This window comes from Oncorhynchus mykiss, chromosome 12 (assembly GCF_057628025.1).
Source record: "Oncorhynchus mykiss isolate SJ-2025 chromosome 12, ASM5762802v1, whole genome shotgun sequence".
In the NCBI taxonomy this organism is placed as follows: Eukaryota; Metazoa; Chordata; class Actinopteri; order Salmoniformes; family Salmonidae; genus Oncorhynchus; species Oncorhynchus mykiss.
This window is the reverse complement of record NC_143033.1, coordinates 87,341,070-87,364,229: the sequence shown is the minus strand read 5'-3', so window position 1 is coordinate 87,364,229 and position 23,160 is coordinate 87,341,070. Positions and strand designations below refer to the sequence as shown.

Below are 23,160 nucleotides of genomic sequence, written 5' to 3'. Positions count from 1 at the left end.
CTTGCATTACTCATCTCATATGTATATACTGCATTCTATACCATCTATTGCAGCTTGCCTATGCCGCTCTGTCATTGCTCATCCATATATTTATATGTAAAAAGTATTATTCCATTCCTTTACTTAGATTTGTGTGTATTAGGTAGTTGTTGTGGAATTGTTAGATTACATGTTAGATATTGCTGCACTGTCGGAACTAGAAGCACAAGCATTTCGCTACACTCGCAATAATATCTGCTAAACATGTGTATGTGACCAATAAAATGGATTTGATTTGATTGCTGATACCTCGCCCTCTAATGTGCTCTGTGTATTTAGGTTCACCTGTCATGATTTATGCGTCTATTTGTGATACAGAGGGAGTTTTATCACATTGTTTGGGTATATTTGTTGTGTGTTTGTCTCTGTGACAGTGTGTGTGTGTGTGTGTGTGTGTGTGTGTGTGTGTGTGTGTGTGTGTGTGTGTGTGTGTGTGTATGTGTGCGTGTGTGTGTGGGGGGGGGGGGGGTGTGTGCGTGTACATGTGTGTAGGAAAATAAGGAAAACAAGAACAATTTTGAAAAGTCTGGATTTTTTTATATCATGAATTTGTTCAAATGCTATTTTAGGCTTAAAGGTTTAGGTTTTTGTGTTAAGGTTAAGGTTAGTTTTAGGGTTAGGAGTTAGGTTAATGGTTAGGGTTAGGTTTATGCTTAGGTTACGGGTTAGGGATAGGTTTTGGGGTTAGAGAAAATAGGGTTAGAGTTTGCACATGTGTGTGCGTGCTTGTGTGTGTGTGTTTTTATGTGTGCGTGTGGGTTTGCGCGTGTGTGTGTGTGTTTATGTGTGTTGGTGCCCTCTGTGTTTGCATGTTTGAAGGAGACTGAGAGTAGGGGGGACTGAGGATAGGAGAGACTGAGGATAGTGGAGGCTAAAGGTAAGGGAGACTGATGGTAGGGGAGACAGAATAGGGGATACTAAGGGTAGACTGGGGAGACTGAGGATAGGGAAGACTGAGGGTGAAGGGTCAGAACTTGAAGGAGAAAAGAAAGCGAGAGGGACTGGGTAAGGGTCACGTGTAGAGGAAGGGGAGGACACATTTAGAGAGATGGATCACATTGGGCTGGGGATGGAGGGATACTATGGAAGAGGAAAAGAGGTAGGACAGAAGGAGATGTACAGTATATATATAATATACTAAATAACATCTAGTAAGACACAAAGAGAAGAATGATTAATCTCGGTTTTCATCGCTTCCCATACTGTAAGCACACAAATAGACCAACGCACGCACGCACACACACACACACAGTCAGGGCTGTGGATCAGCGTACAACAAGGTTAATGAAGTGTCTAATGCAGTGGCAGGGCTTGACACTCATCCCTCCTAACAGGCCTCTGGATGACACTCGCTTCTCTTCCAAACACTCATCTTACTAACAGTTGGTCTCCAATAAGGCTTTCTCTCTCTCTTTCTCTCTCTCTCTCTCTCTCTCTCTCTCTCTCTCTCTCTCTCTCTTGCTCTCTCTTTCTCTTTCTCTCTCTCTCTCTCTCTCTCTCTCTCTCTCTCTCTCGCTCTCTCTTTCTCTTTCTCTCTCTCTCTCTCTCTCTCTCTCTCTCTGTCTCTCTTTCTCTCTCTCTCTTTCTCTCTCTCTTTCTCTCTCTCTCTCTCTTTCTCTCTCTCTCTCTCTCTCTCTCTCTCTCTCTCTCTCTGTCTTTCTCTCGCTCTCTGTCTTTCTCTCTGAAGATCTCTCTCTTTGTCTCTCTCTCTGTCTCTCTCACTCTCTCTCCTTCTATCTGTCTCTCTCTGTCTCTTTTCCACCACTCTCTCCCCCTCCATCTCTCTCTTTCTCTCTCTTCCACTCTCTCTGTCTGTCTCTCCCCACCCACTCTTTCTCTGTCTATAGCCCTTCAGACAGTCTCTCTTTTTCTCCTCTTTTCTCTCTATTCCATGGGGGACCAGTACGAAAAAACTATTAAAATGTATGCACTCACTACTGTAAGTCGCTCTGTATAAGAGCTTCTGGTAAATTACTAAAATGTAAATGTAAAATGTCTCTCCTCAGTGCCTCAGTCCTTCCTTCCCTGCTCTACCTTGGGTTCTCCAGCTCTGCTATATTTATCTGAATGTGGGTCTCAGTCTGAGTCAGTGTCTACTGTATAGTGTTGTGTTATGCCTGTAGCACAGCTCCCATCCCTGGGGAAGATAAGGATAGTCTCCTGCTCTGTTCTGTTTCTGTTGGGCTGTCTGCGTTTTATTTTGGGTCCGACCGGTGCTGTTTCGCCTGTTGTGGCTGTTTTACTGCATAATTAGGCTGTGGTACCAGAGCTGGCTGTGACATGGAATTGACAGTTTGAGCACGTCCTGTCTTGCCTCTACTTCTCTCTTTAAAAGAGTCCCAGTATGTGTGTGTGTGTGTGTGTGTGTGTGTGTGTGTGTGTGTGTGTGTGTGTGTGTGTGTGTGTGTGTGTGTGTGTGTGTGTGTGTGTGTGTGTGTGTGTGTGTGTGTGTGTGTGACCAGACCCCGCTAGTATAACAGTGGGCTGGATGTGATCTGGAGTCAGGTTCCTAGCTGGAGAGTGGAGCTGGATGTGACCTGGAGTCAGGTTCCTAGCTGGAGAGTGGAGCTGGATGTTATCTGGAGTCAGGTCCCTAGCTGGAGAGTGGAGCTGGATGTTATCTGGAGTCAGGTTCCTAGCTAGAGAGTGGAGCTGGATGTTATCTGGAGTCAGGTTCCTAGCTAGAGAGTGGAGCTGGATGTTATCTGGAGTCAGGTTCCTAGCTGGAGAGTGGAGCTGGATGTGATCTGGAGTCAGGTCCCTAGCTGGAGAGTGGAGCTGGATGTGAGCTGTAGTCAGGTTCCTAGCTGGAGAGTGAAGCTGGATGTGAGCTGGAGTCAGGTTCCTAGCTGGAGAGTGGAGCTGGATGTGAGCTGGAGTCAGGTCCCTAGCTGGAGAGTGGAGCTGGATATGAGCTGTAGTCAGGTTCCTAGCTGGAGAGTGGAGCTGGATGTGAGCTGGAGTCAGGTTCCTAGCTCGAGAGTGGAGACGGATGTGAGCTGGAGTCTGGTTCCTAGCTGGAGAGTGGAGCTGGATGTGAGCTAGAGTCAGGTCCCTAGCTGGAGTGTGTGTGTACGCCGTGAGGGGGCTGCTAGGGGTGGAGGATGTGCACTAGTGTGTGTCTATACGTATGTTTGTATGTGTGCATGTGTGAATATGTGTGTGTGTGTGCGTGTCTTGCAGGTGTGCCCGTGTGTGTCCGTGTGCGTGTCTGCGTGTGTGTTTTCATCTCTTTGGGTGATGTAATGTTCTGGTGTGTGCTGTAATTGGGTTCAGTTGGAGTGTTGGGGCGCTGCAGTCATTGAAAGAAAGGCTGTGATGAGGGGAGAGGCTCAGGAATATGACTCTTCCCAGTTAAGGGAGAATGTTTGTCTTTCTTCTCCTTTACTTTGTTTCTTTGACCTTGTGTCTTTACAGCCTATAAAGGTCCATTGTTGTTACATTCTTCGTGGTGGTTTCTCTCTCTCTCTCTCTGGTTGACTAGGTTTGCTCAGAGTGGATGTGTGTCATTTTGCGCTGCTTTGTGTTTTGACCCCATGGCATGACTGGTGACTCCCCATTCAGTCTGGTCTCATCTCATCCTGTCTCGTCCTGTCTCATCTCATCCTGTCTCGTCTCGTCCTGTCTGATCTCGTCCTGTCTTGTCCTGTCCTGTCTCGGCCTGGCTCTGGAGCGAGGTTTACATGTCGCCCTGCGGTCCTCCCAGCTTCCTACTCCTATGGTTGAGCGCTGGCTGGATGTGACAGCTGTGGCCGTTGTGCCTGAGCTCTTCTGTGGTGACGGGCCACGCTTGTCAGGCCCGTTGCGCTAACTGGTTCTGCTCAGGCACTATGCTAATGTGCTAACAAAGATTATGTATTTAAAGAAAGGAAGATCACCCACTTTCCATGTTAAGAGTTGTCTCCTCTAATCAATGACTGTAACACACAGCCTCACCAGGAGGATCTGACCTAGAAGTCATGAGAGACTTTAGGCCGAGGCTAATCTAGAAAAACTGAAAGGCTAGACTACAGTGTCAATGCTAACTAAGGCTCTAGTCTAGGCTGCAGTATTATGCTAACTAGATTAGCTCTAGGCTACAGTGATAATGCTAACTAAGACTCTAGTCTAGGCTGCAATATTATGCTAACTAGATTAGCTCTAAGCTACAGTTCTAATGCTAACTAGGCGCTAGCTACTCTACCATATTATACTAGCTAATACGCAAGGCTACAGTGCTAACACTAATGAGCAGCAGGGTGATTAGGAGATGATGACCGCTGGAACAGCTAGACGGGCTGAGGGAGGCTGATCACATGGAGGCCCAGACAGACAGAAGGGCTGAGAGAGGCTGATCACATGGAGGCCCAAACAGACGGACAGACAGACAGACAGACAGACAGACAGACGGGCTGAGAGAGACTTATCATATGGAGGCCCTGCCAGCCAGACAGTCAGCCTTGGGGCCTAGGAGGCTCCTAAAGAGGCTCAATGGCAGACACTGAGACACACACAAACACCATCACAGCGTCAGACACTGGACAGCGTCTGTCTAGTGTCTGTCCAGTGTCTGCCTGGAAGGCCATTCACCCTGAATCAGTCCCAAAAAAGGAACATAGACAGACTGTTTGTCAGTGGCGTCACACCCAAGGTCAAAATAAAGCTGCTTTCAATTGGATTCCCAAATGTTTGACTTTGAAGAGTCTCATGTGTAGTACCAAAATGTGTAGTACCAAAATTTGTAGTACCAAAATGTGTAGTACCAAAATGTGAAAGACTAAAAAGAGTACCAACATGTATGCACTCACTACCCTACTGTAAGTCGCTCTGGATAAGAGCATCTGCTAAATTACTGAAATGTAAATGTAGATAAAGTCAGAAAGTGCTATATTTTCCAGTTTGATAATGAGTCAAATCCAATCAGACTTGTCTCTCTCTCTCTCCTCCACTCTTCATTAGTATGTTGGTCCCATTATAGAGCCACCAGTCTGATCCTTACTAACACCAGCCGCCCTGGACTGGCATGACACCTCCCTCACCCGCCTGGTGTGTGTGTGTGTGTGTGTGTGTGTGCGTGCATATTTGGAAGGTCAATGGTACTTTTGTGTGTATTTAAGTGTGTTTTCTTTGTACATTGTTCTGTACTAACATGTTGTTTTGTCAGCTATACTGTATGTCTTTTCTTAATATATGTGGATAATGGACTTTAACGTAAATACTACTCTCCTCCACCAGCCTGTTAACTGTACACTCATTGTGTGTGAGTGCACATTACACTATGTAAGTCATTGCTCACACTCTGTAGTGTAGCAATGTTTTTAATCCAACCTTTGTTACGTGGTTGCTGTGAGAGACGTTCCAATTCAAATAGTATAACTGTGCCTACAGAAAGAGATAAGTGACTGTGTGTTTGGCTGAAGAGGCCCAGAAACATCGATGGATTCCTGCAGAGTGAAGGACACATGTAGCCTGTAGCAGGCTGGCTTATCACATCAAACCCCCAGAAGAACCACATATTTACACATTCCCAGACACACACACACACGCATGCATGCACACACACACACGCACACACGCATGCATGCACACACACTCGGTGAAAGAATCTGCTCTCCGTCGTCTTTTTAATCACATTTCCACATAATCAAAGGTCTATTGAACGACTACTAAACTACTTTACTGTATGTATCAGGGTTGTGGGGTGGTCCATTCCATTCCAATTCATGAACTGAAAAAGCCCCAAATAAAATAAAATGTTCAATCTAAGAATGTAATTTACTTCTTTATTGAGTTCAAATGGAATTCACCCTGATCTTAGCAAGTCAAACTCTCAATCAGAATGACGCTATGACAGAAACAGACAGGATGAGAGAGGATACGGAACAGGAAGTTGTAGTCTGTTTTTTTGGTAGAATATGAACGTTTATATGTTTCTATATATATATTTGATGTGGCCATCCAGTGTGGTTTACTGCCCCGTTTCCATTCTGTTCTGTATAATGTGTACAGTGTGATGAGGGGAATGGGGTCTGGACTCCTGCGGTCTGGCTCAGTTCTGCTCTCCTGATCACCATCGTGTAATGATCTAATCACTGGCCAGCTGTATGGAGATGTGTACTTACACCACAGGGATCCTATACTGAACTATACACTCGTCCTACTGTGTCAGATGTGTGTGTGTGGGGGAGTTTACAGTGTGTGTGTGTGTGTGTGGGGGGGGGGGGGGGGGGGGGTTTACTGTGTGTGTGTGCGTGTGTGTGTGTGTGTGTGTGTGTGTGTGTGTGTGTGTGTGTGTGTGTGTGTGTGTGTGTGTGTAGTGGTGGAAAATGTACCCAATTTCCATTGTCATACTTGAGTAAAAGTAAAGTTATATTATAGATTTTTAAAATTGCTAGGCCCATTTCTCAATACTTAGGTCACTTTTTCAAAACTCTTCACACAGTAAACACAACAGCAGTCTATGTGGGCTAAACTGTGGATCATTTTTCTTTGCTTTGGCACAAAATGCATTCAATGACTACATATTTCAAATTTCATTCATTTTTTTCTCACTCAGACACAACCACCACCAAAACTCTAAGTACCTACAGGCCAATTTGCACGTGTTTACATACTCTTTTCAAAACTGTTAAACTTAAGTTAAAAACCTAACATAACACAACATTTAATAAGACAGCAATTTGCTACATTTCTTAATTAATACAGTATTGAAATATATTCCAAATCTAAAAAATGAAATACTATCAAAACAATTAGACCAACCACAGCTGATTCCCATTGTGTAGCTGAACACCTACCCAGGTGTTAGTCTTTCAATTTCATTACCATCTATACAAAAGGGGACTTCTTAGGAATAATACTGTACTGCAATATAGACATGGACCCAGCCAGAGATAGATAAGTGGCTGACTGGAAGAAGAGTGGCTGGGAGAGGGAGAGGGAGAGGGAGAGGGAGAGGGAGAGGAGTACGTATGCATGGTGGAAGAAGACTGAGAGAAATATCAAGAGCTGTAGTCTCAGATGAGATTAGGGCCACTATAATTGATCATGTAATAAATCATGATTATCGTCTTACTCTCCACTCCTCAACCCCATAGAGGAATTATTTTCCTCATGAAGGTGGAAGGTTTATGACCACCATCCACATGATCAAATGTCCCTCCTGGACGCAATGACTGCTGGATGCCTGGACATATCTGCAGAGACTGCCAGGGATGGACCAGGCATGCCAAAATATTATTTCCTAGGTGTTGCCCAAGATGACATAAGATGTGATGTGGATGAGAACCTGTGGCCAAATGCAGAAGACAGGGTTGACTATCATTGCTACTGTATCTGTATCGGTAGATGGTGTATATACAAATTATTATATTTTGGAATCACTCAATGCCAGAAAATGCCAGAAAACATATTGAAGCATATTGCATCATGTCTGATTCATTCCTGTAACATAAACTGCAGTGAATTCTAAACCGTAGAGAGGTGTCATTCTTGTTTTGGAAAGAAACTTAACTAACGAAAACATTGTGTAATGCTACCTTTTGTTAGTGTTTTTAAGGTGACAAAGTGTGCTTGTTGGGTGACAACCTTTGCTACTGTTATGGAAGAATGAGTTGATTTGAGACATGTGTTTTGGTGGTTTGAGTTCATTTTGGATATGAAATGAACTGCTGTGCCAAGCTGAAAGTTGGTTAGGAGAACTGTGTGAAGAGTTTTGAAAAAGTGACTTAAGTATTGAGAAATGGGTCCTAGCGATTGTAAAAAATGTTTTGTTATAGTAAATGTAAAAGTGAAAGTCACTCAGTAAAATACTACTTGAGTAAAAGTCTAACAGTATTTGGTTTTACATTTACTTAAGAATCAAAAGTAAAAGTATAAATAATTTCTAATTCTGTATATTAGGCAAACCAGGCGGAACGATTTTCTGTTCTTTTTATTTACGGATGTTCAGGGGCTTCAACACTCAGACATCATTTACATATGAAGCCTTTGTGTTTAGTGAGTCTGCCAAATCAGAAGCAGTAGGCATGACCGGGGATGTTCTCTTGATAAATGTGTGAATTAGACCATTTTCCTGTTCTGCTAAGCATTCAAAATGTACTTTTGGGTGCCAGGGAAAATGTATGGAGTAAAAAATATTTTCTTTAGGAATGTAGTGAAGTAAAAGTAACATTTGTGGAAAATATAAATAGTAAAGTAAAGTACAGATCCCCCGCAATGTGTGTGTGTGTGTGTGTGTGTGTGTGTGTGTGTGTGTGTGTGTGTGTGTTTGTTTGCGTGTGCATGTGTCTCTGTCTGTGTGTGCGTGTGCGTGGGCGACTATGCATGCATTTATTAGAATGTTTGTGAGAGAGCGAGGGAGAGAGCGAGTGAGAGAGTGTGAAACATCTGTGTTCCTAATATGAATGTGTTTTTGCCGTCTTTGTCTGGTTGTGTTTTTATAAGGCCGTTACGAAGAAATATTATGCTGCTGAGGCATAAAGGATTTAAAATAAATTTGATCTGGCTATTCAGCCTTAATGTCCTTAGTTACACACTGACACAACATTACCCAAGTAATGCAGCTGCATGAATGAGTGACGTTTAGAAATATGAGCTAGTCTCAATGCAGTGAGTCATGTAGCTGCAGCTACACAGCATCTCTGGAAATGACTGACATTGACGTTGACCCTTACGGGCACATTTCCTGAATGGATAGACTGAAGTCTAATTCACCCAGAGCCTCATCATCAACTACCAAGGGAAACAGGCCTGTTCTGTTCTGTGTGTTCCAGCACTGAGAGAAGAGAGAAGAGACAGTGTCTCCTAGTCTAGTCTCTAATACAGCCTGTTTATATGCTTTATTCAGTCATTTTTCATTCATTTTAATTAATTATATCAATAAGCCAGCATAGAACCCAGCTTTTCGGCGTCCTGCCTTTCTCAACTGCTAATACAGTCTGGTCAGGGGAGTATAAGAGGGCTAAGTAGGTGAGGAGAGCAGCAGCTTTTTGAAGTTCTCTTGTCAAATCTGGTTGGTTGGAGATTTGACTCTGAGGTAAACTGAGAAAATGGCACCGATCAAAGAAAGGGGCATACTTAATGTGTAAAATGTTCCCTCTGTTGATTCAAGGTCGTAAAGAGCCTATCACTACCTATCATTCTGTTTTCAGTACCATGGACTGTTCCCTCCCATAGACTTTGCAGTCACTCTGATGTAGCGCAATGCATTGCTAGTTCCATTGGTTATTCTAGTCTGTCTGATGTAGAACAAACCATAGCCAGACTCCAATGGTTATTGCTCTCCAAATGCATTTCTATAGATGTATTCTCGTCATACTCCTTCAGCACCATGGACAGCAGTTATCTGTCTAGCTGGCAGTGGAAAGCTCCACTCATATGTACTGGCTGTCCTTCATCACCAGGGAGAGCTCCCCTGCCAACTCGTCCCTCTGCCTCTGAGCTCTGACTGTTAGTCCACTAGGTAAGCTGCAAAATGATTCACTTTGGTATAGAAGCATTGAAATTCGCACGCAACAAAACCTGATATAGTCACAAAAATGCACCAATCTCAACAATGATGACAAGCCATCAGAAACCCCAGTGAAATGTTGATACTCTCACTTTCAAAGTGGTGTGTTAAATACCAAAGCTTGTGTGTTTTGTCTTACATTAATAAAATATATGAAAAGAGGAATGGGTGAATGGGCAATGGGACTTTGGCCGGGATTCAACCCATGTTGAGTTATAGCGCAGCGCGCTAGACAGTCGACAATAGCACTTGCCAGCTTGTAGTCCTAAATAACTGAAAATAATGATAATTTTCTACCTTGCTATTCCTATTTGGGATAAATGCTGAAAATAAGGTCTGAGGTTAACACAGGCTTAGGATATCTTATATGTTTTGTTCTATGAGATGATAACAGTCAGTTAACATGACCGTTAGGAATTATAAAGCCTTTACGTTCTCAAAATAAGTCACTTGCTAATGAGTCGCTAACTGTCAGAGAACTTGAACTTCAGCCTTAGTGGCAAGCATCTTCATGTCACTACGCCGACCCTGCAAACTAGTCTACGCTACACTAGTCCGCCTAAAAGCTAGTTAGCTTAGTTAGTTAGAGGAGACTTTGGGTCCGTCTGATAAGGTAAGCTAAGTCTGATAAGGTAAGCTAAGTCTGATAAGGTAAGCTAAGCCTGATAAGGTAAGCTAAGTCTGATAAGGTAAACTAAGCCTGATAAGGTAAGCTAAGCCTGATAAGGTAAGCTAAGCCTGATAAGGTAAGCTAAGCCTGATAAGGTAAGCTAAGTCTGATAAGGTAAGCTAAGCCTGATAAGTTAAGCTAAGCCGGTTAGCTCAATGTCAAAGGTACGTGACCTGAGGTGTAGTTTTATCTTTTTACATGTTAGCACATCGTTAGCTTTTTGCTTGTTTTGATTACATAAATGCTTCAAAATTCACAAAAAGCTGATGAAGATTGTCTCATAGAATAACACGTATCAGATCTCCTAAGCCTGTGTTTACCACAGACATTATTTTCAGCGTTTATCCTGAATCCCACCCCAAAAAAACATTAATTTCCCCATAAGCTTTGGCCAGCGAGCCATGACAGTGTCAGCCTGCGTTAGTGCTTACAAAAGACACCATTACTATTGCTCTCTATGAGCCTTTTAAAGGCATTTTCCCAGATGTTAGCAGAGATCAAATTCACAGGAAACACTACGCATGACGGCTCAAGCATAAATGATCTTTAAAAGTCTGCTATAGTGCTGTAACACGGCTCAGATTAATTCCAGACCTTTGCCTTGTTAAGATGTAGTAGCAGTGGAAGGACCCAAACAGAGCAAACAGCACATGTTGCTGGAATCAGACCTGGTGTGTCATAGAGAGGCAAACATCAGAGCATATAAAAACTGGAACTATCCTTGGCACCATTGAAACATCAAGAGGTAGAATGAGACAGACTTATTGAGGGAGACATGCTTAGACAATATAGTGAGGCATTTATTCCACCTTTATTTAACCAGGTTGGCCAGTTGAGAATAAGTTCTCATTTACAACTGCAACCTGGCCAAGATAAAGCAAAGCAGTGCAACAAAAACAACAACACAGAGTTACACATAAAAAAATGTACAGTCAATAACACAATAGAAAAATCTATATACAGTGTGTGCAAATGGAGTAAGGCAATAGGACATAGTAGCAAAGTAATTACAATTTAGCAAATTAACACTGGAGTGATAGATGTGCAGATGAGGATGTGCGAGTATAAATACTGGTGTGCAAAATAGCAAAAAAAGTAAATAAAAACAATATGGGGATGAGGTAGGTAGTTGGATGGGCTATATACAGATGGGCTGTGTCTGGGAAGCCCTACAACTCTCTTAAGCTCTTTGAGTAGGAGAAGGGAGCTCACTGCTGGGGAACCAACAAGTACAATATGGTTTCTTGCAGCTTCGCTGCCTGAACCCCTAACAAGAAAATGTTACAGGTAAACTATGTTTCTAAATACGAGGGTCACCGGCATCATCACATTTCTCATTTCATGATGGGCGTATGGACACATGAGAATGTCCGCTCACTGTTTTGCTGCTCCCAAATGTGATCTTTAAAAAAATCTTTGATGATTAAGATTTATTTCAAGGCAGTCTCACAATCAAACCCTTTTATTTAACTAGGCAAGTAAGTTAAGAACAAATTCTTATTTTCAATGATGGCCTAGGAACAGTGGGTTAACTGCCTGTTCAGGGGCAGAACGACAGATTTGTACCTTGTCAGCTAGGGGATTTGAACATGAAGCACTTTTGGTTACTAGTCCAATGCTCTAACCACTAGGGTACCCTGCCGCCCCAATGGATTGGCTTGGCTACTTGGTGAATGCATTGGGCAGGATACAAACCCAGTTTTCATTGAGGGGAGGGGAGGCCATGCTTAGCATTTAATACGGGGTTCCCCAGCACAAAACAAGCACATCTCTTGTTCTGTATGTAGCTGTCGACTTCCAGTCGTTGAGCGAACACTAGTTCGGATTGGCCCATACAACTACCACAAGCTTCCTTTATATGTCACACAGAGACAAACAATGGAAATCTTATCCATGAGTTCATCTGAATCTCACAGTATCACTTTATATGAGGATTGAACAAATGATGATCATTTTGTGTGTCCAAACATGAATATTGAATTACATTTAAATGAATGCGTTTCAGGGTGGTATATAGTACAATGTCCCCCAAACATGAATATTGAATTACATTTAAATGAATGCGTTTCATATAGTACAATGTCCCCCAAAATTATTTTCTTACATTTCAAATGATCCATATTTCTCCATCAGGTTTTCCACATGTTCAGACTACAATTTCAGATATGTGACAATTTGAGTGCAGTTTTTTATTACAATTAAAGGCATTATTTTATAGGCGTTCTTTAGTCTGAATATTGATTAATTTACCACAGGGGGCATGAAATATTGTTTAATCAATGTATGTTGCATAATATAGTGTTTTGACATCAATTCAATCATTTTCTTCACCAAATAATTATTTTTAATAAAACAATTATTTACCATATTCTTACTCTATAGTTTTACTGGCATATCAACTGCCTGGTTGAGCACATTCTTGCTTTTTAGCCTTTTTGCATTTTATCCCCTATCTTTGGTGACTGATTTAAAGTTTTTGCAGCTCTCAGAGTGGGCAAGGTTAGAGAGCCACAAGTCTGAACTGCAGCAACCCAAATACTCACATACATTGATGGAGGAAGGCTGGGAGAGTTGACCAATCATGTTCAAGTGAAGCTTTTTTCATTTGTACTTTTAAACGGGTGAGAAAACAGCAAATGCAGGGCCACATAGATCCAACTCAGGGGAAGCAACGACCCAAAATGAAATGCAGACAAGTGCATTTTCACCATTGACCTATAGGGGGCGCAACATGCAGGCCCAAGGCTTTGATGAATGGCACTATATCAGGTTTTGTTCAATGCGGAACAATTATACAAGCACCTCAATTTTCATTCTTCTATGCCAAATTTAACAATATGGTATTTTTTTGGAGCTTATCTACTGGACCTTGTGGAGGACATGCCAAGGCTGCAGCCATTTTGTGGTGAGCTGAGTAGGACTGAATTTGTTGAAGGACTGAATGCAGAGGCCGCTAGAAAGCCTACTTGTGCAGATGAAGAGAGCTGGAGAGGGGGATGGAGGAGAGGGAGAGAGAGATGGAGTAGATGGAGAGTGTCTCTCTGTGCATGTCTGTGGCCCTCTCAGCCCTGGCACAGCGATTAACCCCCGCTACCCTGGCTGCCCCCTCTCTCTGTCCGCCGCGCCAGCTCTCTCTCTCCTAGCTGCCCTTTCAGCCCTGGCACAGCGATTAACCCCCCCCTACCCTGGCTGCCCCCTCTCTCTGTCCGCCGCGCCAGCTCTCTCTCTCCTAGCTGCCCTCTCAGCCCTGGCACAGCGATGAACCCCCGCTACCCTGGCTGCCCCCTCTCTCTGTCCACCGCGCCAGCTCTCTCTCTCTCCTAGCTGCCCTCTCAGCCCTGGCACAGCGATTAACCCCCGCTACCCTGGCTGCCCCCTCTCTCTGTCCACCGCGCCAGCTCTCTCTCTCCTAGCTGCCCTCTCAGCACTGGCACAGCGATTAACCCCCGCTACCCTGGCTGCCCCCTCTCTCTGTCCGCCGCGCCAGCTCTCTCTCTCCTAGCTGCCCTCTCAGCCCTGGCACAGCGATTAACCCCCGCTACCCTGGCTGCCCCCTCTCTCTGTCCTCCGTGCCAGCTCTCTCTCTCCTAGCTGCCCTCTCAGCCCTGGCACAGCGATTAACCCCCGCTACCCTGGCTGCCCCCTCTCTCTGTCCGCCGTGCCAGCTCTCTCTCTCCTAGCTGCCCTCTCAGTCTTCTGATTGCATGGAGTGGGCGTACAAATGGCAAACGAACAGATGACACAGGTGGGGGGAGGGAGCCTAGGGGCCTGCCAGCCCTCGTACAGAGAGGCCCTGCCTGAGGCTAGGGTGAGATTCTCTCTCCCTCTCTTAGGCCCTCTTCTCTTCTCTGTTCAATGTATTTTCTTGCCTCCTCCTCTCTCTCATCTCCCTCCCTCATTCCCCCTCTCCGTATGGAGGTGAGCCCTACTCAGGTGTAATGTTGACGTCGGCTGGAAGGCAGACATTCTATTTCAGAGCTGTGCGTCAGACGTGTGCGTGTCCGAGTGGTGGGGGTTGAGCTGCTTGCTGTGTGTGTGGGAGTCTGTTAATGGAACAAGCCAAAACGTTGAACAGTTTGCCTCTCAAAGTGGGTAAGTATCATGATTGGGAGAGCTGGTGTGTGTCTCAAATGGCACCCTATTCCCTATTAAAAATAATGTGTATACTATAGGGAATAGGGTGCCATTTGGGAGGCAGGTCTGGTCTGGAAGTGCTCTTTTAGGATCCAACGTCCACTTGCACTCTCTGTCTATGAGGCTGGCTACACTGTTTTTAGTTGTGTCCTCTGTGAATTGAGATGATGGTCTCATTGTGTTTATGTTACATTCTAACTGCTATGTAAAAATACAAATTCTGCTCTTAGGCCCTGTCTTTCTGCTACTGTACATGATGACTAGCATTTTCTCTACCCAGCTATTTGCTTTATGCTGTTTCTGTTATTCTACAGAGAGTGGTATGTCTGCCATTTGTTTTTATGATTTCCCTCCTATTTCATACCATGCACTTACATTGTCAATAACACACTTTATCTCTCTCTCTCTCTCCTTCTCTCTCTCTCTTTCTCTCTCTGCTGTAGCTCTGAGTCGGTCAGCGATGCCCTTCGGCCTGATGCGTAGAGAGCTGGCGTGCGAGGGATACCCCATCGAGCTGCGCTGCCCTGGCAGTGATGTCATCATGATTGAGACAGCCAACTACGGCCGCACGGACGACAAGATCTGTGACGCTGACCCCTTCCAAATGGAGAACGTGCAGTGTTACCTGCCTGACGCCTTCAAGATCATGTCACAGAGGTATGTGTGGGGAGGTGGAAGGGTTGGGTGGATAGGTGTGTGTGTGTGTGTGTGTGTGTGTGTGTGTGTGTGTGTGTGTGTGTGTGTGTGTGTGTGTGTGTGTGTGTGTGTGTGTGTGTGTGTGTGTGTGTGTGTGTGTGTGTGTGTGTGTGTGTGTGTGTGTGTGTGTGTGTAAGATAAATAAGAAGACATAGGACACCCAGGGTGGGTGTGTCATTCTGTCCTGCTTGTTTTTTTATCTTATGTGCTGTTAGTGTGTAAAGTCGAGTGCATGCAGTATGTGTGTAGTGAGATATGTGTTTGTAGTGTGGCTGCATGCAGCTGCACTCTGGTTGTGCTTAGCATCTGCCTCCTCATAGAGCTGATCTATGGCAGCCCTCTCCCTGCTATCCATCACACATGTAACGGAGGGAGAGGGTGCTACTGGTGAGATGGAGGGAAGCACAGAGGGAGAGAGAGATGGACAGATCTGGAGGAGGACAGGGGGATTGGTGTGGGGATGGAGGGATGGAGAGATTGAGAGATCTGAAGGGGATTGATGTAGGGATGGAGGGATGTAGAGATGGAGAGATCTGAAGGGGATTGATGTAGGGATGGAGGGAGGGAGGGAGGGAGCGGGCTAGAGTGAACCACTGATGGGGAGATAAAGAGAGTGCAGCAGTGACGTGGAGAGAAATGGAGAATGAACAAGAGAGAGAGCAGAAAGAGAGAAATAATGCTAACGCTGGATAGAGGAGGACAGAGGAGGATAGAGGAGGACAGAGAAGGATAGAGGAGGACAGAGGAGGACAGATGAAGATAGAGGAGGACAGAGGAGGATAGAGGAGGACAGAGAAGGATAGAGGAGGACAGATGAAGATAGAGGAGGATAGAGAAGGACAGAGGAAGATAGAGGAGGACAGAGGAGGATAGAGGATGACAAAGGAGGACAGAGGAGGATAGAGGAGGACAGAGGAGGACAGAGAAGGATAGAAGGACGATAGAGGAGGACAGAGGTGGATAGAGGAGGATAAAAGACAGAGGAGGATAGAGGAGGACAGAGGAGGATAGAGGAGGATAAAAGACAGAGGAGGATAGAGGAGGACAGAGGAGGATAGAGGACGGCAGAGGAGGACAGAGAAGGATAGAAGGACGATAGAGGAGGATAGAAGACAGAGGAGGATAGATGAGGACAGAGGAGGACAGAGATCGATAGAGGAGGATAGAAGACAGAGGAGGATAGAGAAGGACAGAGGAGGGGGGATTATATGCAGAAAAGGGAAGTGTGTGTGCTGGGAGTGTGAGTGTGTGAGGGAGCATACATTGAGCTGCTTAAATTATGATGGTGTTATGTGCAATTGTTTCCCTGCCTTGTGTGCGTTTCTGTGTGTGTGTCTGTCTGTCTGTCTGTCTGTCTGTCTGTCTGTCTGTCTGTCTGTCTGTCTGTCTGTCTGTCTGTCTGTCTGTCTGTCTTAGCAGCACCAGTCCCCACCCATTTTCTCACCTTTAATTGCTCACACTCACAAGCCTTCGGGGGAGGGAGACTCTTACGGCACTCTTCCTCCCTCATCCCTCCATCGCCTCATCCCTCAGGTCCAGCTGTCACATGATCTAGTCTAGTGTGAAATGACCCCCTTCCGACCCGTTCCCTCCATCTTTAGCCCCAAGGACATTTATCTGCCTCTTCTCTTTTGTCCCTTCTGTCATTCTCTCAATGTCCTCATTCATTTTATTCTCATCACTCTCTTATCTCTCCTCTGTCTAGTTTGTTCTCTGTTCCCATGTTTCTCTCTCACTCTCAATTGAATTTCAATTCAATTTCAATTTCCACAGGATCGGTGGGTCCCCCGCGGGACGGTTGAGCTAACGTAGGCTAATGCAATTAGCATGAGGTTGTAAGTAACAAGAACATTTCCCAGGACATAGACATATCTGATATTGGCAGAAAGCTTAGATTATTGTTAATCTAACTGCACTGTCCAATTTACAGTAGCTATTACAGTGAAATAATACCATGCTATTGTTTGAGGAGAGTGCACAGTTTTGAACATGAAAAGTTATTAATAAACAAATTAGGCACATTTGGGCAGTGTTGACAACAACAAAAAAGACCAGAAATGCAATGGTTCATTGAATCAGTCTAAAACTTTGCACATACACTGTTGCAAAAGTGGCCAAAATCTAAATTGCACCTGGGCTGGAATAATACATTATGGCCTTTCTCTTGCATTTCAAAGATGATGGTACAAAAAAATAAAACAATTGTATTATCTTTTACCAGATCTAATGTTATGTTCTCCTACATTAATTTCACATTTCTACAAACTTCAAACTGTTTCCTTTCAAATGGTACCAAGAATATGTATATCCTTGCTTCAGGTCCTGAGCTACAGGCAGTTAGATTTGGGTATGTCATTCTAGGCGAAAATGTACAAAAGGGGCGGATCCTTGAGGGGCTTTATTGGCATGGGAAACATATGTTTACATTGCCAAAGCAAGTGAAGTAGATAATATACAAAAGATAAATTAACAATACAAAATTAACAGTAAACATTACACTCAAATGTCATATTATTTATTTATACAGTGTTGTAATGATGTGCAAAAAGTACAAAAGGGAAAATAAATACAAATAAATATGGGTTGTATTTACAATGGTATTTGTGCTTCACTGGTTGCCCTTTTTTTGTGGCAACAGGTCACAAATCTTGCTGCTGTGATGGCACATTGTGGTATTTCACCCAGTAGATATGGGAGTCTGTCAAAATTGGATTTGTTTTCTAATCCTTTATGGTTCTGTGTAATCTGAGGGAAATATGTCTCTCTAATATACAATGGGCAGGAGGTTAGGAAGTGCAGCTCAGTTTCCACCTCATTTTGTGGGCAGTGTGCACATAGTCTGTCTTCTCTTGAGAGCCAGGTCTGCCTTCAGTGGGCCGCCTTTCTCAATAGCAAAGTCTGTACATAGTCAAAGTTTTCATTCATTTTTGGGTCAGTCACAGTGGTCAGGTATTCTGCCACTGTGTACTCTCTGTTTAGGGTCCAACAGCGTTCTAGTGTTTTTTTGTAAATTCTTTCCAATGTGTCAAGTAATAATCTTTTTGTTTTCTCATGATTTGGTTGGGTCTAATTGTGTTGCTGTCCTGGGGCTCTGCGAGGTGTGTTTGTGTTTGTGAACAGAGCCCCAGGACCAGCTTGCTTAGGGGACTCTTCTCCAGGTTAATCTCTCTGTAGGTGATGGCTTTGTTATGGAAGGTTCGGGAATTGTTTCATTTTAGGTGGTTATAGAATTTAACGGCTCTTTTCTGGATTTAGATAATTAGTGGGTATCGGCCTAATTCTGCTCTGCTTGCATTATTTGGTGTTTGACGTTGTACACAGAGGATATTTTTGCAGAAATCTGCAAGCAGAGTCTCAGTTTGGTGTTCGTCCCATTTTGTAAATTCTTGGTTGGTGAACGGACCCCAGGCTGCACAACCATAAAGGGCAATGGGCTCTATAACTGATTCCAGTATTTTTAGCCAGATCCTAATTTTTATGTTGAATTTTGTGTTCCTTTTGATGTTCTCTCTCTCCCCTCTCTCTCTCTCTCCCTCTCTCTCTCTCTCTCTCGCTCTTTCTATCTCTCTCTCTCTCTCTCGTGCTCTTTCTATCTCTCTCTCTCTCTCTCTCGCTCTTTCTATCTCTCTCTCTCTCTCTCTCTCGCTCTTTCTATCAATGTATCTCTCTCTCTCGTTCTTTCTCTCCCTGTCTCTCTCTCTCTCTCTCGCTCACTCTTTCTATTTCTCTCTCTCTCTCTCGCTCTTTCTATCTCTCTCTCTCTCTCTCTCTCTCTCTCTCTCTCTCTCTCTCTCTCTCTCTCTCTCTCTCTCTCTCTCTCTCTCATCTCTCCCCCTCTCTGGGACAGGTGTAATAACCGTACCCAGTGTGTGGTGGTGGCAGGGTCCGATGTGTTCCCAGACCCCTGCCCAGGGACCTACAAGTACCTGGAGATACAGTACGAGTGTGTCCCCTACAGTGAGTACCCAGACCCCCCATCTCCCACACCCCTCACCCCCTTCCCCACCCCCCATCCCCATCCCCCTTCTCCCCCAGCTAACCCCTCTCAGCCCTCTCAGCAACTGACTGGCATTCACACCAACACACACACAGACTCTCTCTCTCACACACTCAGCCACACACACAAACAGACAGACCAAGACCAGACCAGACAGACACACATTGCTCTCTCGCTCTTGCTCTCTCTCTCTCTCTTACACACACACACACATACACACACACACACACACACACACACACACACACACCTGCAAACAAACACACCTACACACACACAGCACTAAACCCTTTTTCTCCATCGACAGTGCAACGCTCCAGAGGCTGAGAGAGATTTTCACACGGGGAAGGTGCTCCACAAACACCATGGCAGATAAGCACTTCATACAGCAGTACAGCGAGGGGTCAGCCTTTATTGCCGATCATAGCGGTAACACACACCACCACACTCACACACACGTTGACCCCTGGGCCTGATAGTTTGCTTTATCTGGTGCCAAACATCTTAGTGGTCCCTCTGATCTCCAAGAACAGTGAACATTGTCCACAGTGAGACTGGGAGGCAGAAGACTGTGCCTGTGTCATCATTCCACAATGTTAACACAAACAGCAAAGGGCTTATTTTAGACCACATGACCCTGAAGATGTGCACATTTCAATATCCCCATGGTAACTGGCTGCCGGCTCCCTCGGGTGCTGCTCACATCTCCGTGGCAGGTGTGACATACACACACACGCGCGTACACACATTATGCACGCGCTCTGTTGCTCATACACACACACAAACACAAGTACAAACACACACACACACACATACACAAACACACGCAGAAACACACATCCACATCACACACTGTCTCTCACACACTCTCACCCAAACCCTAAAGCACACACACACACAAGAACACAAGAACACAGGCAGACAGGGTGAGGATTCTGGTGTTGTGTGGAGCCTCAGTCATGTGAAAATCTCTGCTCAGACAGTGTCCCCTCCTCCTCATGTAGTATTACTCTCAGCATTGATCCTCTCACTGTGCAGGAGTATTCCAGGGGGCTGCCGCCTCATCCCCCCTCCACTGGGAAGAGACAGAAGTGTGGTGTGTGTGTGTGTGTGTGTGTGTGGGGGGGGGGGGGGGGGGGTGGTTGATGACTATGGGAGGGATGAAGGGAAGAGGTGGGTAAAATATACTCTGTGGGTGAATGTCTATGTTTTTTCCTTCAGGGAGCCGTGAGTACAGGAACTGAAGAAATCAAAACCGACATCAACAACTCCCTGACCTCTTCTCTGAATTCTCACACTCCTCTCTTCCTCTCAACATATCTCCATGTCAATATCGCCTTTTTTCATCTCTCCTTCTCTGTCAACCTTCTCTCTCTTGGTTTCATGCCGTTCTTCTACAACTCTTTATATTCTACCCTTTATCCATTGCCACATTTCTTTCACTCTCCCATTGATCTCATCTCTTTCCCTCCCTCTCTTTATCTTCTGCTGTCGCTTTCTTTTCTCTTTGCAGGTTGTAGGTGTTGTCCCAACACTCCACTGTCACCTGTAGGAGTTGTCCCAACACTCCACTGTCACCTGTAGGAGTTGTCCCAACACTCCACTTTCAACTGTCCAAGTGCAACACAAAGTGCAGCATGGCCTCCAGGCCTCTAGGGGAGCTGTCCTACATGGCTGGCAGTGCCCCCTTAAGATTACGATGAACTCTGACCCTCCTCTGCTCGGTGCTCACAGGCCCTCAGCTAACCTGCCTCTAGATATATACTGTTGTTTGACAGGGTTGAGTCCTGTTACCATCGCAACAGTAAAAGTTATAACTGTGACCTTTGCTGTTGGGGAAGGTTTTCTAGTCTGTGTTATCTTTCTTCTTCTCTCTCTCTTTTGCCCTGCAGCCTTTGGGTGAGATCATGTCCTCTTTCAGTCTCCTCTATCATCTCTCTCTCTGAATGTAGCCCTGAGATGTGAGTTGACTTGTTGTGGTGGTCAGGTTGGCTGGCCCCTTGTTGCTATGTTCTACTTTATGTGGTCTACTCTGGTGTTGTTTTGTTGTTAGGTGGTGATCTGGTCCTGGGTTGTAAATAAATAGTTTCCTCTTCCGTCCTCTCTTATTCTCTCTTATTCCAGACCAGACATTTCCCTCTGACTGCACACAGGAGCCAATTGAAAGTGATGATTAAATAGCTGCTGACTTGCATTTTTCCTATTCCCGTCTTCTATTAAAGAAGCTTGTTTATTGGATCTGAAGGAAGGAGGGTGGAGCGGGTTATGAGAAAATTGGAACCTGATCGCGTCGTGATGAAAAGTCTTGGCTGTCTGAAGTGAGAAAGACGAGCCAATTAGAACAGTCCTCCGTCAGTCTTCTCCTCTCCCTCAGGGATGGGCTGTGGGCCAGACCAGACTTGCAAACACACACACATACACGTTAGTTCTCCCCACCCGCGCTGCATTCCGCCGCACCACGCTACGTGTTGTCGGGCTCTGCCACCAGAATATAAATAGATCCTGAGTGAATTAGATTCAGTGTTACAGTCCTCCTCATCCCAAACCTAGTGGCAACTAACTGGGCTTCTATTAATTACCAGGAGAAGGTCATCTCATCCCAAACCTAGTGGCAACTAACTGGTCTTCTATTAATTACCAGGAGAAGGTAATCTCATCCCAAACCTAGTGGCAACTAACTGGTCTTCTATTAATTACCAGGAGAAGGTCATCTCATCCCAAACCTAGTGGCAACTAACTGGTCTTCTATTAATTACCAGGAGAAGGTAATCTCATCCCAAACCTAGTGGCAACTAACTGGTCTTCTATTAATTACCAGGAGAAGGTCATCTCATCCCAAACCTAGTGGCAACTAACTGGTCTTCTATTAATTACCAGGAGAAGGTCATCTCATCCCAAACCTAGTGACAACTAACTGGGCTTCTATTAATTACCAGGAGAGGGGGGTACCATCCCTCCCGCTCTCTACCCCTCTCCCTCTGCAGAGATTAATTGAATTTGCTGCTGCTAATCGCTCTGGTAATGCCCCATCTTTCATGGCTCACTGGGAATGCAGGGTGTTTTGGTGTCTTTATGGGTGACATATGTTTGTTTGTTTGGTTCTACTTAACGGGAGAGGGATAGGGGTTAGGGATAGAGGGAGGGTGTTTAAAGGACCGCTGTTGGCAGCTGGCATGATGCGTGCAGGCATGACACGTGTGTGTGTGTGTGTGTGTGTGTGTGTGTGTGTGTGTGTGTGTGTGTGTGTGTGTGTGTGTGTGTGTGTGTGTGTGTGTGTGTGTGGGTGTGTGTGTGTGTGTGTGTGTGTGTGTGTGTGTGTGGGTGGGTGGGTGTGTGTGGGTGGGTGGGTGTGTGTGTGTGTGTGTGTGTGTGTGTGTGTGTGGGTGTGTGTGGGTGTGTGTGGGTGGGTGGGTGTTTGCGTGCAAGTGTGTTTGTGTGTGTGACAGGGTCCTCTGTGTGCGTGTCACACAGTGCTTTGTGTTACCAGCCACCTGAAACGTGGAGGTGACAGGCGAAGCAGCTGAGTCGACACAGCACTGTCAGATGAGCTCAGAAGAGGCGGCCAGTGTGTGTGTTTGTGTGTGTGTTAGTGTGTGTGTTGATGTGTGTGTTAGGATGTGTGAGCATGCCAGCAGAACATAACAACAGCCAACAAGTCAAGTCATATCTCACAGTGCCAAAAACCCTGCAAGCCCTTACAGAGACATCACTTTGTCTTCACTGGGCAGAACAGAGCAAGACAAACTGTTGTGACACAGATTCACTCTGTCAAGGCTTGCTTCACAACTGGCTTCTATCAACACATACTGAGTGTACTGTATGAACTATACCTTATTATACCATACTATACTACACACTATATGTATTTCCTAGTTCACCACACATCATTAAACAACACTATACTATACTATAATATACTATATATATATATATATATATATTTCCTGGAGTAAAAATCCAGTAGATTCATATCATGTTGCCTAGTCAACATAGTTATATGTACATATCTACCTCAATGACCTCGTATCCCTTCACATCGACTAGGTACGGGTACTTTGTGTATATACCCAAGTTATCGTTACTCATTGTGTATTTATTGGTACTTGTATTACTAGGTGTTATTCCTTTCCTATT

At 44.8% G+C, this 23,160-nt stretch overlaps 1 protein-coding gene across 1 annotated transcript in view; it reads left to right on the top strand.

Annotated features, from left to right (window-relative positions):
* The window catches only part of adgrl1a (adhesion G protein-coupled receptor L1a), a 236,538-nt gene that overhangs the window by 133,082 nt on the left and 80,296 nt on the right, over positions 1–23,160 (top strand). Inside the window, exons 3-4 of the mRNA XM_090193898.1 lie at positions 14,777–14,990; positions 18,877–18,986. Coding sequence (XP_090050024.1) covers positions 14,777–14,990; positions 18,877–18,986 — 324 coding nt within the window. The remainder of the gene's footprint in view (positions 1–14,776; positions 14,991–18,876; positions 18,987–23,160) is intronic.